Below are 17,784 nucleotides of genomic sequence, written 5' to 3' on the forward strand. Positions count from 1 at the left end.
TAGGAGATTGAAAATAAAACATCGACTCTCTTTTTTTGGAATTCAAGAAACCCAACTAACGAATGCAGAAGATATCGATGTTGGAGGATGTTAGGACTCCAACAACTTCGGTCAAACAGCTGTTAATTCCAATGGAAGATCTGGTGGGATATTAAGCATTAGGGACAAAAACCTTTTCAATGTCACTGAGGTTATCAAAAACAGGTACTTTCTAATCACAATTGGCCAATGGAAGGGCATATAAAGAATAACTATTTTGCCAATGTTTATGGGCCTCACTCGAATCCAGAAAAAAGAACACTTTGGGAGAATATAAGCAGGTTAAAAAATGAAAAACATGGATCTTGGATAATATTTGGAGACTTCAACGTGGTGAGGCACCCCGAGGAACGAATAAACTCACAATTTTGTCAATCCAGTGCCAGAAGCTTCAATCAATTTATTCATGAAGCAGACCTCCATGAAGTCAAGATGGGAGGTCACAGATTTACCTATTTCTGTCGACATGAGTTAAAATTAAGCAAATTAGATATATTTCTAGTCTGCTCAAACTTCACTGATAAATTCCCCAATACATGTGTCACTGCCCTGCCAAAAGAGTTATCTGATCACTGCCCATTACTGCTTTCCACCGATCTCGCTGATTTTAGGCCCATGCCATTCTGATTCTTTAATGGTTGGATGCAAAGAGCAGATTTCAATACGGTCGTAGACAATGCTTTGCAATGTTTTAGGGGATATGGTACCCCTGATTTATATCTGGCTGCCAAACTCAAACATCTCAAAGAATGCTTGAAGAAATGGAGACTCACCTCATTCTCAAAAGAAAAAATAGAGTTAGATCAGATAAAAAAGCTTGTTGACTCGTTGGATATGGTAACTGAATCAAGAACCTTGACGTCAGTAGAGACGAATCAACGCAAGGATGGGAACCAAAAAATTATTAAGTTGGAGAAATGGGCAGCCCTTGATCTCAAACAAAAATCACGTATTCGATGGACAGTTGATGCGGAATAGAATACCCGTTTCTTTCACGGTCATGTGAATAATAAGAACATGAAAAATACCATATATGGCCTAACAATCAACGGTGCTTGGTCGACAGATGTGCAGGAAATCATGGGTGAAGCATTTAGATTCTTTGAACAAAAATCCAAGGAACATTGGCCCGAAAGGCCTAGACTAATCAGTAATCAGTTTATGACCCTTTCTGAAGAGGATAGTGGGAACCTGGAGAAACCTTTCACACTTGAAGAGATCAAGTCAGCCATATGGGCTTGTGGAAATGAAAAAGCCCCAGGTCCGGATGGTTTTACTTTCAAGTTCATCAAAAATCAGTGGGAAAGGCTTAAATATGATATCTTCGCTTTCGTCAAATATTTTGAACACACTGGCAAATTATCAAGAGGATGTAACTCCTCATTCATAACATTGGCAGCTAAGGTCAAAGATCCTTTATCCCTAAGGGACTTTCGTCCTATAAGCCTCATTGGATGTCTTTATAAGATCATTGCCAAGGTGTTAGCCTGTAGACTCAAGAAGGTGGTGGGACTCACTGTAGATGAAGTTCGGTCTGCATATGTAGATGGAAGAAGCATTCTTGATGGTCCTCTGATTGTAAATGAAATCTGCTCTTGGTCAAAGAAGATGAAAAAGAAGATATTACTCTTCAAGGTCAACTTTGATAAGGCGTTTGACTCCGTTAACTGGAGTTTTCTTGACTCAACTATGAAGAAAATGGGGTATGGTATGAAATGGTGTAATTGGATTCGTGGCTGCCTGACTTCATCCAGATCATCAGTTCTTGTAAATGGCTCTCCCACAAAGGAATTCTCACTTGAGAAAGGGGTAAAGCAGGGAGATCCCTTATCCCCATTTCTGTTTATAATTGCTATGGAGGGTCTCAATATAGCAATGAAAGCTGCCTACAACAAAGGGATATTCCAAGTTCTTAAAATCCCAAAGTTAGACATGCACACAAAAACCGGTTTGGGCTATAGGATCCGATCCGATCCGAAAACCGGATTTGGTCAAAACTGGTTTTGACCGAACCGGATCGGATTGAACCGGCCACCGGATCGAGACTTCGGACAGCAAATCGGATTATACCCCGGATCGAGAACCGGATTTTGTTGCAACCGGATCCAAAACCGGTTTGAAACCGGATTTTTTGTTACCGTTAAAAAACGGGAAAATTTGAATTTTTTACTAGCCGTTGGAACTTAAAAAAAACGGCTACTTTGACTTTTTTTGACTTTTTGGCACTTCTAAACACCTATATATACCTTTCATTTGCTACATTTCAATTTTACACAAAAAATTTACTATTTATTTCATAATACTCAAAAAAATGAGCTCGAGAAATTCAATCGCGGGTCAAGATTCGGATGCAACGGTGGTTAAAATCATACCAACCACTCGGAGTAAAGAAGTGTGGGAACATTACGATTTGTGTTTGTTGTCGAACGGGAAGGAAAAAGCGAGATGCAAGAAGTGCGGAATGTTTTTGGGAAAAGATGGCAATAGCACGTTAAGGAGTCATACAACAAAAACTTGTCCGGCTGTAAAAGGTCAAAGCGATCCAAGTCAACCAAATATTACTCCCGACGGGTCGATCTTCATTTACAACAATGATGACCTTTGTGAAAGCTTTTGCAAGTTCGTGATTCAAGAGGGCTATCCTTTCAACCACTTCGACAACCCACAATTAACAAGGATTTTGCGGGAAAAAATACAACCGCAATACCGGCAAGTAAGTCGCACTTCTCTTAGACGTGATGCTTTAAAGTATTGGGATATAGCCAAAAAAGATATGCAATTGGGATTTTTAAATATAAAAACCGGTGTTTCTTTAACCTGTGACGTTTGGTCCTCCGCCGGTAGTTGTCCCAAAAGCTATCTTTGTGTCACGATACATTGGATAGATCCCTCTACTTGGGTAATGAACAAACGAGTTATTGCTTTTGAACTTTTTGCGCATCCTCACACGGGGGCAAGATTATTTGCAATTTTAGTAAGCGTTATAGAGACTTATAATTTACGCGACAAAATCTTCTCTATTTCGTTTGACAATGCAAGTAACAATACCGCCGCGGCAAAAAGATTAATTGCAAAATATAAACCTATTTTGGATGGCTCGTTTTTTCATACTAGATGTGTTTGTCACATTATTAATCTTGCGGTACAAGATGGTTTAAAAATGATAGATTCGACGATTGAAAAATTCAAAACTGTGTTAACTAGAGTTTTTGGAAAAAATAAAGCTACAATGGAAAAATATCGAAAGTTTGTCATTTCCATTAACGTAACTCCATATAGTCCTCATTGGGATTGTGACACTAGATGGAGTTCAACATGCATGATGTTTGAAAGTTTGACACGTCAAAGAATCGCTTTGCAATTATTTTACGACACAATTTCAAAAGGAAAAAACCCGGTTTCGGATTATGATTGGGATTTGATGGAAGAGTTTGTGGAAATGTTAAAAGTTTTTAAACAATCAACCACTTTTCTATCGGGTGTGTATTACCCTACAAGTCTGTTGTTACTAAATGAATTGTGGTTGATGTCCGCACAATTGGAACGTTTTGAACAAAGAAGTGAAATATTTGTTTTGGTTACGAGACCAATGAGACAAAAACTAGTCAAATATTTCAAAGAAATGCCACCACTTTTTACTTGCGCCGCGACATTAAACCCATGTATCAATGTTACGGGTGTAGAGGCTTTGATTACCAAAATTGTTATGCCTTTAAATTTTCACAAAGATAACTCAAACTACATCCGTAACCAAATAAACGTTTTTAATGATACTTTTACTAATTTGTTTGACATTTACGCTACAAAATATGGCAATATGTCAAACACTTTTGCAAGTGTAACCGACTCTACTAGCGGTGCATCGGGTAGTGGTGGGGGTCGAACGGATTTTCATATCGACCTCTATAACTACCTTTTGGAGGAGCAAAACAAAAGAGCACGCACATTAACGCCTAGTAGCGAACTTGGAATTTATATGGGTTCAAACTTTTTAAAATTCATGAGTGCACCACAATTTAAAATTTTGGATCTTTTGGCTTGGTGGAGAGAAAAGGAAGCACAATTTCCTATTCTCTCTGTCATGGCCCGTGATTTACTAACCATCCAAGCTTCCACGGTAGCTTCGGAATCCGCTTTTTCTTTTAGTGGAAGAGTTTTATCAAAGTTGAGGACGAATCTTACCCCGGTTGCGGTAGAGGTTTGCGTTTGCATGAAGGATTACTTGGATTCTGTGGAACGTATACAACACTTGGCATCACTAGAAGGCCCACTATCACAAAATGTTGAACAGGAGATCATGGATGAAGAATATGCACAAGGCTTATCAACACATCCAGAAGATGAAGGCGATGACGATGAAGTCGAAGACGAAGACGGGTATGACGAATATGGCATTGATGAGACCCCTAGTTACTTACGTGGCGGTTGAAGAATAATTAAATGAAGGCGACACGAAGTGGAAGACCACAAAAACTATTTCCATTTGGCTAAATGTTATAACGCCATTTTATTATTATTATTATTTAACTAGTTTAAAAACTCTTTCTAATTCGACGTTTGATGTATGTTTTAACTATTTTAATGTACCCATGTTGCATTTTGTGTTATATTTGAGGTCCAAAAAATGTGTATTTAAAAAAAAAACAAGAGAGAGAGAGAGAGAGAAAATCGGATCGGATTAAACCGAATCGGATGCGGGGCTCGGAAAACCGGTCAAATCCGGTTTGAAACCGGTTCGGATTAAAGGTTGAATCGGATTCGGCGTGACATCATCAAACCGGATCGGATCGGGTCTTTGTGCATGTCTACCCAAAGTCAAATAAAACGATCTCACACCTCTTTTACGCAGACGATGCCCTCTTCATAGGGGAATGGACTGAAAACAACATCAAAAACTTGGCACAAATACTTCGTTGTTTCCATATCTCATCGGGACTTAAAGTGAATTTCCATAAATCGAGGGTGTTCGGGGTTAGTTCAGAGTTACGTGAGATATCTCGAATGCCAGCCCCATTTGGATGTCAGCCTACATCTCTCCTGTTTACGTACCTTGGAGTTCCGGTAGGCGCCAACATGAACCTTCAGAAAAATTGGCAACCCGTAATTGATAGGTTTAACGGGAAGTTAACATCCTGGAAGGCAAAATCACTGTCGTTTGGTGGAAGGTTAACTCTAACCAAATCAGTCCTTGGGAGTCTCCCTACTTATTTTTTCTCCCTCTTCATGGCACCAATGGGTGTCATTAATTCACTTGAACGAATGCGTAGGAAATTCTTGTTGGGAGAAACGGGAAACAACAAAAAGATAAATTGGGTGGCATGGGAGAAAATTATTCAACATAAAGAAGTAGGAGGACTCGGACTTGGCTCTCTCCGGGACTTTAACATAGCTCTTATTGCAAAATGGCGGTGACGGTTTAGAGAGAATCGAAACTCACTATGGAGACAGGTCATCCTAGGAATTCACAAAACAAACTCAAAGGAAGACTCACGCCTAGCCAACCGATCGATTACTGGAGTATAGAAGAACATTGCGTCGGTTGATAAAGAACTAGAAAAGCTAGGCGTGCCCATGGAGATTATAATGAAGAAAAAGGTAAACAAGGGTGATAAGACATTATTCTGGATAGATATATGGGCAGGAACCTATATGAATTGGAAAGGAAAAAAAGATGCATTGTGGAGGATAGAGTGAAGATTACTGGATTGGAATGGAATTGGAAAAATAGCCTGAACATCACTGACCTTGCAACTCTTTACTCTTCCCTGGGACAATTTCAGCCATCAACAGCTGAAGATAAATGAAGTTGTGAATTATCAAGAGACGGCATATATCATGTTGATATAGTCAGGCACATGATTGATTGGCCTACAAATCTGGTACCTCAAGTTAAAGCGGAATGGATGAAAGAAATTCCTATTAAAGTTCTCTGCTTTATATGGAGAGCAAATTTAGGAATGATACCGGCAACCACTGAACTAATCAAGAGAGGCATAACCGTAGAATCAACCCAATGTGGATATTGTAGGGCAATGGATGAAAGCCCAAATCATATCCTGCTCAACTGCAGCTTTGCGAAAACTGTATGGGAATGAGTCTGGAAATGGTGCAACATGCCTCAAGTTCAACTTAACACGGTGGGAGAGTTGATCGAATATGCAGCAAAACATGGCACATGTAAGAAGAAGAGGAAGGTCATAATCGGCATATGTTACGGTACACTGTGGGAGATTTGGAAGGCTAGGAATGAAAGGATATTCAAAAGATTTATCACTAACCCCACACGGGTAGCTGATAATATCCAAATGACGGTATACACTTGGATGAAATATAGGAGCTCGGCAATAGTTCATGACTGGGCCACTTGGTGCTCATGTCCTTTAATTTAATTGAATTCCAATCGTTGCGCAATATGATACAAGAATTATGTAAACCTAAATGTATTGCTCCCTCTAGCTCCTTGCTAGTCGGGGCTTTCTTTATTTTATTATAATATATTTGCCGGTTCCAAAAAAAAAAAAAGTCTCCTAAAGTAAATTGTTTTTTTTTTTTGGCATTTTTTCAAAACAAAACCCCTTTGGACTATAATCTTTCTCATCCAGGTGTAAATATTTCCTCCAGTTTATATGAGTTTTCCAACTCATCGGATGAGGAAATTGATCATGTCTTCATAGTCACTTCTCGATGACCATTTTGAAATGTTTTTTTTTTCTTGGAGTGAGCTATTGCGTTTGTCTCCAAAAAAAAAACGTGATAGATCTTCTTCTTATGCTTAAGAGGTGTGTGAAGTTGAGACATGCCTTGGTCTACTTGATGCGATGGCATATTTGGAAAGCCCAAAATTCACTTATTCTCCTTTGAAAATGATGATATTCAATTTTTTTATTTATTTATTTATTTATTTATTTATTTATTATTTTTTTTTTTTTTGCTTGGAATGCTTTTGGATTTGTACTATGTAAAGTTTTCTAGCGTCTCGATAGATTTTTATTAATGTATTTCTCCACCGTTGGAAAAAGTAAAACAAGGTTGGGATGACCTACGGAGCATGCAAAACCATGGAAAATGAGATGGAATAATTCTTAAATTTCTATAAATTAAATTCTCAATTTAAGAAGTCCAATTTGGAATTAAATAGAACATAAAACTCAACCTTTTCTTTATGTCTTATTATAGTATTTAACTCTATAACTTTTTAATTTTTTTTTTTATTTCATTTACTTTTTTTTTATGCTGTAGCCAACTCATGGTGGTTCTTGTTATTGATTTGTACTGGTGTCATTACATATAACATAAATGATGGGAGGGAATATAGGATTCAATGATTGTAATTTGTCCTTAAGATCTATGGCATGTTTAAAGTCCTATTTAAATTTGATTTCAAATTAATAGGGTCCCACTTCCTTCTTTTCCTTATAAAATCTGTTTTCTCTTTCAAAAAAAAAAGTGTATGAATTTTCATCAACTGTCCCCTAATGTCTTTTTTAGTCATCATTTATCGTAGAACTTTAGTTTTACCAAATTCGTGTTAGTCAATTTGATTAAAATTGATTTGAATCCTTGCTTCCAATATTGTTCATAGAATAATGTGCCCCAATATTGGTTAAATTGATTTCCTCGTTTTGGAGCCAACCCACGCTTGATTTTGTTTATGAGCAAATAATTCACGATCATTTTTAACGATTTTGTAGTTCATAACACCCCATGAATGGTTTTAACAATATTTTTGGTATTTAAAAGGAAGTGTAATAATATGGTTGAAATTCTTTAAATTTGGGAAAGAAAAGCTATCACTTAAAATTACGTATACACTAAGAAAACCATATGGAATAATGAATGAATCAAAAGACATCAAATTATATTATTACAAGGAATTAATAAATTTACACAAAAAATGAAGTTTTTTCTTCACTGTACTAGGTATTCCTATTATATTTACATAAGTGACTACTCCATGCTCTATTTTTAGAGGATTTGAAGCCTTCGAACTTTTTGGGCAAATGATGAAACTAACATAATTACTGCAACCCTCTCTTAATATCATATTCAATTTATTTATTTTCATATTCAAAATATGTTCAATAAAGAAAACTTGACAAGAAGACGTATTTTCCCTTTATCCAAGTCAAGTTTAGCCCCCGTGACTAACCAATGTCCGGGATTGTCCCTTGGTCCCTTACATACTTGTGACATATCAACAAACTTTAAAAGTTTTGGTGATGGCACCTCCACTGGTGGTCCATTTGGATAAATACCCGAATCAACCACCACATTTGCAGTTGTTATCTCTTTCTCTGGATTTCCAGTTAATGTGGTACTTAATGCAGACAAAAATCCCGATCTTTGTGATGTACTACTGGTTTGACCTAAAGTCCAAGACGATTGAACAACACATGAGCTCGAAACCCTAGAATACAATAATCGAAGATGCAAAATGCTCTTGGACTCGTGTTTTTTGACATGAAGTTGAGCTCCCGTGACAATAAATGAGGCATCTTTTCTAGGCAATGCCCAATTAGGATCATACTTAATCGGCGCTGTACAAACATGAGAAAACTTCTTCCATTGAATTGGTTCAAAAAAGCGTGGATCAGGAATGTCCTCTGATCCACGCCAGTTTAAAGCTTCACCTATTCTATCTCTGAATAAAATCGGTGTCTCTGATAAGTGTTGGAGATGTATGGCCAACCTAATATATTAAACAACCATACTTATTACAAATGATGCAAATAACAAAGAATAAAATATATATGTTTACAAGTTTATTACCTGTTGCATTTCATACCCTCGAGATATAGCCTCATTCCAGTAACGGGCTTCTTTGATATTGTAACCTGTAAAAGACAGTTTTTGATGTTTAGTCATATTTCAAAAAACTTACTATCAAATAAATTACTTATGGTGTGTATTAAATACCTGGGTAGTGTTAACATAGAGCTTGGGTCCCATCAAGTTGAAATTCAATGCTGGTGTTTTGATGGCCCTGTTTGTAGTTGGGCCTAAAGAGAGATCATTGTGAATTGGAGCCCATAGTTTATGGGCTTGAAAGTCCAAGAAGTATACCAAATCTGCTATAGGAGGTTTGTCTGTATGTGACAAGTCACAACAATAACATGATTATTAGTGAGTAAACTTTAAATTATTTATTTATTTTCAATGATAAAATATTTTAAATTATTTTATTAAGAAAACAAATTAAATAATAATAATAATAATAATAATATAATACGATTCTAAGTCATGTTTAAGACACTATCATTTAAAAAAATGGATAAAAGGCACTTTAAGTCAATGAACTCGTTCCAACGACCTACCCAAAAATTACACGCTTATTACTAACTATCTAACCAGCTGCCATTTTGACATCTACAACAATTATCAAATAAGAAAATCTAAAGAAATATAACACTTTTATTTGATATATAATTTTACTTATAGATGTAAAATACAAATTCATTATGGTGATTGATTAAAAGGAAAATAAGAATACTTACAACGAAGGTAGAGGTTAATGGCATGTGATAAGAAACCCTTTCCTGGAACACCTGGAAGTAAAGACGTGATCGGAATGAAGTCAAAACTAATGGCATCTGGCATCGAAGGTACAGTCAGCAACCATTCACAATGTGTGGTTGATGTAAGATCACCTCCTCTTTTCGAACACATTACAGTTATCCCCTATATATCATATGCACATATATTAGATTAAATATAATTTGTATTTAATAATAAAAGATAGAAAAATGACTTATTATTTTTGGTTATTTAATATGACTATATTATAAAATTAAAAAAAAAAAAAAAAAAAAAATTAGTTGTAAAATAAAGTACACCAATGACGCGGTCCATGGAACCAAGTCAAGAATCCATGTCCACACATGATACTAGCTAGCTAGGTTTGAAATTGCCTAATAATGCTTCATAAAAAATACTAGTTTCCCATTTTGTTCTTCAAGATTGATACTTGCACAACACGGCAATATTTTAATAATAACAAATAAATATTCAAAAGTCTATAATCTTTTCCTTTTCTTTAATTACTATCATAATTACTATAAGCATCATTATCCTATAAGTCTTTTTTATTCAACAAAGATTAAGAGATGTTTATTCCATTTTATATATTTATATATGACATTATATTCAAACCTACATTCTTTGTTGCGGTGGAAGAGAAGCCGTTGAAGAGCATTGGTTCCGGGTCAAATACAGTACTAAACGCTGATGGTGTCTGCAATTACATGTTTAAGACTAGTTAGTAACCATTACAATATATAACCCATAAGAACAAGGAAATGTAACATGTACTCTATATGTTGTATGAAAATTATAACATTAATTAACGTCTCTTAATTAATTTTCAAGTAAATTTGACATATTTATCCGATTCGTGCATCACCATAACTATAAACAAATATATAAATATTGTTTTGTATACAATAATCGGGTTTTCTTTAAACCTTGTTTCTGTTGGTTGTTTTGAGTTGATGAGGAGGAAAAGTGCATGCCCCATTGAACATTTCATCTCCAAGGTCTTCCAAATGGTTCTTTAGTTGTGAAGGTTCCAAATTAGAGGATTTGTTTTGCTTCAACAATATTACATCTTGACCCCCTATGCTTATCCCAACTATTATATGAGTCCCATATTTTTCTATGAATCTGTAATAAAAAGTTACACATATATAAACATAATAAAATTTTAAAAAAAATACTATCACGGTTACAAGACATGAATTGTAGGCTCGCAAGTTTGTTAGACATATTATACACTAACTATTTTGTACATATAACATACGTATATTTACATGCCCTAGTTTTATTTTAGAATAATTTCTTTATATATTTACAATACAACGTATTAAAACACAAATTGTATATAAAAAAAAAAAACTATTGGTTGTCGCTGATAAATACAATGAAAATATATTACGAGAAATTAAATATTCTTCTACTTTTTAATCTTAACAATCCTCATACTCATTTAAATGATGACATGTGTCATATTAATATCCTAAAATATCATTAAATCTCATTAAATAATCATTAAATGTTACACGTATCACCATTTCATTAGTTAAGAGGATATGTAGGAACAAAAAGTAAAAAGATATTTAATTTCTCATATATTATACGCCGTTTAAGAATGAAAATATACAAATCTCTACTAGATAGATAATTTCCAGCGATTATTTTGTGTCCAAATCAATCATTCATTAAGCTTAACTATGGTACCCTACCTTATCAATATATAATAATCCAAAATAAAGTAAATCAATTATATCAAACGTCATGATTATTCAAAAACAAATCATTCACATGTCATTATGATTTAATCTATTTTTGGTAGAAATTTCTATAATTTTCTATACCATAAAAAAAAGTAAAAACCAATCGCATTCCTTCGAATTCAATATGATAATGAAAAATCAGCCACTGATATTGTTGACTTTTACAAGAATAATTAGCCCAGTCAAACAAGCAAAATGTTTTACCTGGCAGTACTATTGACATTTTTGGAATTCCTTCTGTTCTTTTGAAAAAGTACACGCCTTCATATTATCCTTAAATAAAATATATAATTCTTCTAATTAAAAATTACAAATCTTAACTGAATATCTATTAACAAACTTATAAATCACAACTAGAATCAATTATTAAATAATTAAATTGTGTGTCCTTTTCTTGACTTGGTCATTTTTAACTCGTTTGGTCACCTATCGTGGGTCAAATTCAGCCATGTTTGCGATACACATCCACCAAGTGGATTATGCCATGTTACGCTGATTTGACTTTATAACTTAATTTCACATACAAAATTTCGATTTTTTGAAGATTGGTAATCACTATTTTGAGCTTAATAATCAAAATCTAGAGAAAAAAAATGATGATCATTTTGCGTACCTTGCAAGAGCAGGTGGATCCCAAGTTGAAGGAACAGCATTTCGAACTTCATCAGAAAGAACTAAGGGATAACGATCAAGATGGACGTTAAACAACATAATGAAGTAACCATCCAATCCTAAATACTTTGTGTTAGCAGCATCACTAGCCCACGAACCACTTTGGAATGCAAACATCGCATTAAAGAATCCATTCGGAATTTTCCCTGGCCCTGAGCACCTTTTGTTGAAAACTTCTGACATCTGAAAGCATTACATATTAAAAAACAAAGAACAACACAGTTTATACATTCGTTTATAAACTCAAAACTCACAACTTACTTGATTGAAGTCGAGAATATCAGATTGGTATCGAACCCTATCGCCTTTATCACATTTGATATCGGGTGATACACCTTTGAAGGAGCCGAACCCAGGTACAAGAAGCTCATTTGATTCATTTTCATTAAGAAAAACTAAAGGGTCTTTGCCTTTGCAATACTTTAGTCGAAAATCGGAGGTTAAATCGAAGCCTTTTCCGAGACTACTGATGGCTTTTTCTACCAGTTTTTCGCTCATCCTTTTAATATAACTTTGGAGGATTGGAGAGAGCGAGGAGAGGTTTGCCAAATTGAGTTGTAATGTGGATATGCGGGGTTTTAATATGTTGTGTGAAGGATGAAGACAGGATTACAGAATTTTGTCATGTCTTTGGAAGTTTCATTCCTTGCTTTGTTTTTTGTTGTTTATGAATGGTAAAGCCGACTTAAAAATATATATATATATATATATATATATATATATATATATATATATATATATATATATATATATATATATATATATATATATAGGGTTAGGTTATTTTGTTTTCACCATCTATTGTGTGCATGTATGACTGATTTTTGACCAATCATTTTAGTTATTTTAAGAAGGGAGCTGATAAATCCACTACTTACTTTTATCCATCCACATATTTTGGTTAGTAATTGACCATTATGCCCTTATTTAATTATACAAAATGTATTTTAATTATTCCAAGGCAGTTGATTTGATTCCGTTTCCAAAGGACGATGTTCAACCTTAATCTTCATCCTTCAATTCTTCAAACTTACAATACAATGTAATAAACTCATCAGAATGGAATGCGGTGACCCCATGTTGTTCCACTGATGACCAATGTGTATTCCCGGCAAACACTAGTAGAATCGGCGGCGACAAATCTAGTTTATAGATCCTCATTTTCCTCTGTATTTCCATCCCGTTTTTGTTTTTCCAGTGGCCGTTTCCTTTCTCAATATTCTCAGATCCATTACCATTACACAGGTGCTGATGTAACACGAGTTTTTAGACCCGAATTTGCGTGATATTACTGGGTCGGACCAGAAGTTATTTGTGATTTGTGAAGTCGTTTTATGAGGTTTGCGTGACAGTATTCCAGAGCTCTGATGACGGAGTTCTCGATGGTAGTCTTCCTGGAAAATAATTTCGTGTTTAGTTCAACGGGTTCTCGAGGGCAGTCTTTCCGGAAAATGTAAACCTTGATCTTGAGCGACGGGAACGTGTTCTAACCAGTCCTGTTAAGACACGTGGATTCTCCGATGACTGCATTCTTTTCCTTCAGAAACATATATAGGGATGAATATTGCAAAATGTATGCGTTGGTTGAAAGAAGATTGCAGCGCAAATGAAAGAAGAAGCATGGTGAGGAAGAAAGGGGTTTGGGTGAAGCGTTTACAAAAAAAAAGCGTGTAAAATTTAAAATACTATATATATTTAAGTAAAGGGTATATTCGTCCATTTACTTACAAATTATGTGGACGAATAAAATAATGCAATGGAAGAATCAGTTTCCTTTTAAGAAAGTAATTAATGCATATTACATGTTGAAGATATAATGAATATTAATTACATCTTCAGCATTTAATATGCATTAATTACTTCCTTAAATAACTAAAGTGATACGTCTATAATCAGTCATACATGCACACAATAGATAGTGAAAACATTTGAACCTAACTCTCTCTCTCTCTCTCTCTCTCTCTCTCTCTTTCTCTTTCTCTCTCTCTCTCTCTCTCTCTCTATATATATATATATATATATATATATATATATATATAGGTAAAGGTTCAAATGAGAACCAAAAAAAATTAGGAACCTAAGAATTGCTTGTATTTATGTTATCACTAATGTATGTTCGTATTTATTTTGATTTTTTTTTCATTTTTGATAAGTTATCAAAAAGAAAATGGATATTGTTTGACCAGATGTTTCATTTCACCAAAAGCACTTTTCATATTTCCCTTCTTCCTTCCTCCGGTGACACCAACCACTGTCGCCCCTACCTCCGGCAAACAGTGTTACTCCAGCGACTTTCCACCACCAACACCACCTATTCAGTTCACTTCAGCTACCGTCTCCTCCGTTCACCTCTATTACCGCCATCACCGTCGACATCCGTCACACAAACGATGACACGTGCGGCCAGATCACGAGCGTTGATGATAAATCTACGTGCGCCGGTGATTAGCGATGACAGATCTACGATCTCCAGCGAGCGGTGAGGCCAGATCTATGAACTCCGGGGAGCGGTAACGTCTGATCTACAAGCTTAGGCGAACATCGATGATGCACCGTTATCGTCTCCTTCCAGATCTGATTTATCTCTGATTACCTCCAACCACCTTGTTCCTCTACAACCATCACTCCCCGCGCTTCTCTACCACCGGTGCTTTACACACCTTAATGAAATCGAACGTAAATTAACATCAGTTATTTTGTATACAATCACTAACCAAAAACTGCAAATAATCCAAAAGCTTCTTTAGACCTGCATCACCTATCGCCATATGACGCTTTGCTACTAGAATGGGCTTTCCTCTCTATTTTTTTGTCCACTCGCCGCTCATTAGTCGCCGGAAAAGAGACTGCTTCAAAGCTGGTGTGCTGCACGAGATGGATGCGTTTCATGTTGGTCAATTAGTGCTTTTGCTAGTAGAAAACCAAGTCAACAACCAGTATTTTAGAGAGATAAAGGTAATTTTTACTTTGTTGTTTTCTTTAATATTTAGTCAATGTTAATATGCATTAGGTAATAGTCTACTATTGTGTTACTATACATTAGGTACTAGCTTACTGTTAGTTTTATACGTTATTTGCTTTCTATCACTCAACCTAGGACCTAGTCTTAAAAAATAGAGAAGAAAATGTAACTCTTTTGATAATACTCCATATTTTTTTATAATACAATAAAAAAAATAATACATAGTTTATTAAATAATAATCAAAATATCGAATTATATTCTACAAATCATATTCCTAGTTTTCGTTTCTTTTTTAAGATTTTTTCTATTTTAATATATAATAATAATATAATAACACAATAGAGTTTCATATAATATATTTATAACAAAAAAGTTGTCATTCATAAAGAACAATACAAGACGTTAAGTTGTGAATATTATGAGTGCGTATCAAAACCGATGTATTAAATTGTGAATAAATGTCAGAACCGGTGAATTAAAGTGTGAATTAGTGTTTGAACGGGTGTATTCAAATGTGAATTAAAAACAAATTGATACATTGAACTAAGAATTAGTGTATGAATGCTTGTATTAAATATCCAAATATGATTTTTTTTTTTATCAAAATATGGTTTTTGGCGGTTGCTTGAGTGTATTAAATTATAAATCCAAGTTTCTTTTCTTATTTGTTATAATATTTTAATAGAATTGTTGCTCATAATTTAGGTTTTTTAGTTGTTATGTTGTGAATTGTATTTATAATATGTTATTTTGTAGTGTTTTCTCTAATAATATGAATTTAGTTTTTTTAAGTTGTGAATTGTGATGTTTTATTGTTTCATAAACTATTTAGTTATGTTAATGTTATTTTTACTATAATTAATAAAAAAATATAAGTTTTATGTTGTGAATACATGACTTTTTTTTTATTAATTTTAATATGAGAATATATTATTTTTTATAAGTTTTAAGTTGTTTTTTAAAATCGATCTTAATCTTTTTTATAGAGCATACAAGGTGTTTGATTAAATTGTGAATAAGAGTCCTGAAATGTTTTATTAAACTGTGAATTCTAATTTTTTTTATCATGATTTGAATTTTATACCTATAAAATAGTTATGAATGTAGTGTATTAAACTGTGAATATGTGTTTTTATGTATTAATTTGTGAATATCTAAGTTAAGTTGTGAATGTGTTTTTTTATGCACTTTGTGAATTAGTGTCTGAAATATTGAATTAAGTTGTGAATTAGTGTCTAAAATATTAAATTAAGTTGTGAATTAGTGTCTGAAATAATGAATTAAACTGTGATTTTTTTTAACCCTTATTTGCTTTTTTAGGGAATGATGTTGGCGATGTTGACATTGTTGCTTTGTGGTGGCGATGGTTGATGGCAACGTATGGTAGTTGGCAGTGTTAATGGTGGTGATGGTGGTAGAGTAATGTCATGTTCTATTTCTCACTCATCTTCTTCGCTAATTTCAGATAAGTTATCCTCATTTATGATTTACGTATATATTTTTCTTTTGATGTTTGCTGATGAAGTATGAGATAACTTATGTATGTATTAAAATATAAATGAGTTTTTTATACATTGAAATATAAAATTATACTTGTAAATAAGTTGTGAATGTATTGTATTAAACTGTGAATTTGTTGTGTTAAACTGTAAATTTGTTCACAGCTTAGTATAATAAATTCACAGTTTAATAGATAAAAATGCCTCTAGATATGAGCTTATAACTGTTACTATTAAGTTATATATATATATATATATATATATATATATATATATATATATATATAGTTGTGAATATATAATTTTTGTGTATTAAACTATGAATTACTGTATTAAGTTGTGAATTTTTATGTATTAAATTGTGAAATGATTGTATTAAGCTGTGGATTGGCTGTATTAAGATTTGAAATTTTTATGAATTTTGTTTTTTCTTCTAAAATATGAGAAGAAATAATCATTATACATATATATGATTTTCTCTAATTTTAACAAAATTATATAAAATTTAAACTGTGAATATTATGTAAATTAAATTTTGAAAAAACACCAACCTCTAGATCTAAATGTATAAATCTATGTTTAAAGTTAAGAATATGACATTTTTATGTATTAAAGTTTTAATTTTTTATATTAAAATTTAAATTTTATATATTAAACGATAATTAAGTATATTAAATTGTGAATTGAATGCATGTTGCTGTGATTTTTTTATATATAATTTTTGTAATAAAATATGAATGGTTTATGTAAAAAAATTTGTATTAATTTCTTGTGAATATATTTATTTTTAATGTTGTATAAGTATGTAAGAATGCCTTAGTTTTTATAATTATTTTGCATTAAATTCAAAATGGATGAATTTATCAGTTTATTGAACTATGAATGTATTATTTAATATGTCATTGTCTGACTTTATATACAGATCTCATTTGGAAGAAAAAAAATTGTTGCAATGTTGGCACAGGTGGTTGATGGCGGCATGTGGTGGTGGTAAAGTTTGGGTTTGATTTCTATGAATTTAAGAATTACTGTAAAATAAGTTATGTTAAGTTGTGAATTTTTTGTATTAAACTGTAAATGGAATGTATAAAGTTGTATTTTATAAAAGTTTTGTGTTAAAATATAAATTAATGCATGCACAAAAATATTAGACTAAAAAAAATTACGATTTTGCTATTTTCTTACCAAAAAGACAAAAAAATAAGGATTTTAACATACTTGATAATATTCACTATATATTTAGTAATTAAATGAGGTTCTTAGGGTTCTTAATCTTTTGTGGTTCTCATTTGAGCCACTATATATATATATATATATATATAT

General features: G+C 33.2%; 1 protein-coding gene across 1 annotated transcript; it reads right to left on the reverse strand.

Moving 5' to 3' along the window:
* Positions 1 to 7,876: 7,876 nt before the first annotated feature.
* LOC145068961 (MAC/Perforin domain-containing protein) lies at positions 7,877 to 12,660 on the reverse strand. Its single transcript, XM_079015921.1, has 8 exons — positions 12,261 to 12,660; positions 11,941 to 12,182; positions 10,500 to 10,698; positions 10,193 to 10,270; positions 9,534 to 9,717; positions 8,956 to 9,125; positions 8,809 to 8,873; positions 7,877 to 8,728 (listed from the first exon to the last, which is right to left on the reverse strand). The coding sequence occupies exons 1-8, from the start codon at positions 12,495 to 12,497 to the stop codon at positions 8,107 to 8,109; spliced, it is 1,797 nt and encodes a 598-aa protein (XP_078872047.1). The 5' UTR covers positions 12,498 to 12,660; the 3' UTR covers positions 7,877 to 8,106.
* Between the last annotated feature and the right edge of the window lie 5,124 nt (positions 12,661 to 17,784).

Source organism: Lactuca serriola, chromosome 8 (genome assembly GCF_051521515.1).
Source record: "Lactuca serriola cultivar US96UC23 chromosome 8, Lser_US96UC23_V15, whole genome shotgun sequence".
In the NCBI taxonomy this organism is placed as follows: Eukaryota; Viridiplantae; Streptophyta; class Magnoliopsida; order Asterales; family Asteraceae; genus Lactuca; species Lactuca serriola.

Bases quoted from the DNA above. Each gene is read 5' to 3' on its own strand.
- LOC145068961 (XM_079015921.1), bottom strand. From the start codon at position 12,497: ATGAGCGAAAAACTGGTAGAAAAAGCCATCAGTAGTCTCGGAAAAGGC. The intron at 9,126-9,533 runs GTAAGTATTCTT...TGTCACATACAG, and splicing joins CATTAACCTCTACCTTCGTT to ACAAACCTCCTATAGCAGAT. The intron at 8,874-8,955 runs GTATTTAATACA...TGTCTTTTACAG, and splicing joins TCTATGTTAACACTACCCAG to GTTACAATATCAAAGAAGCC.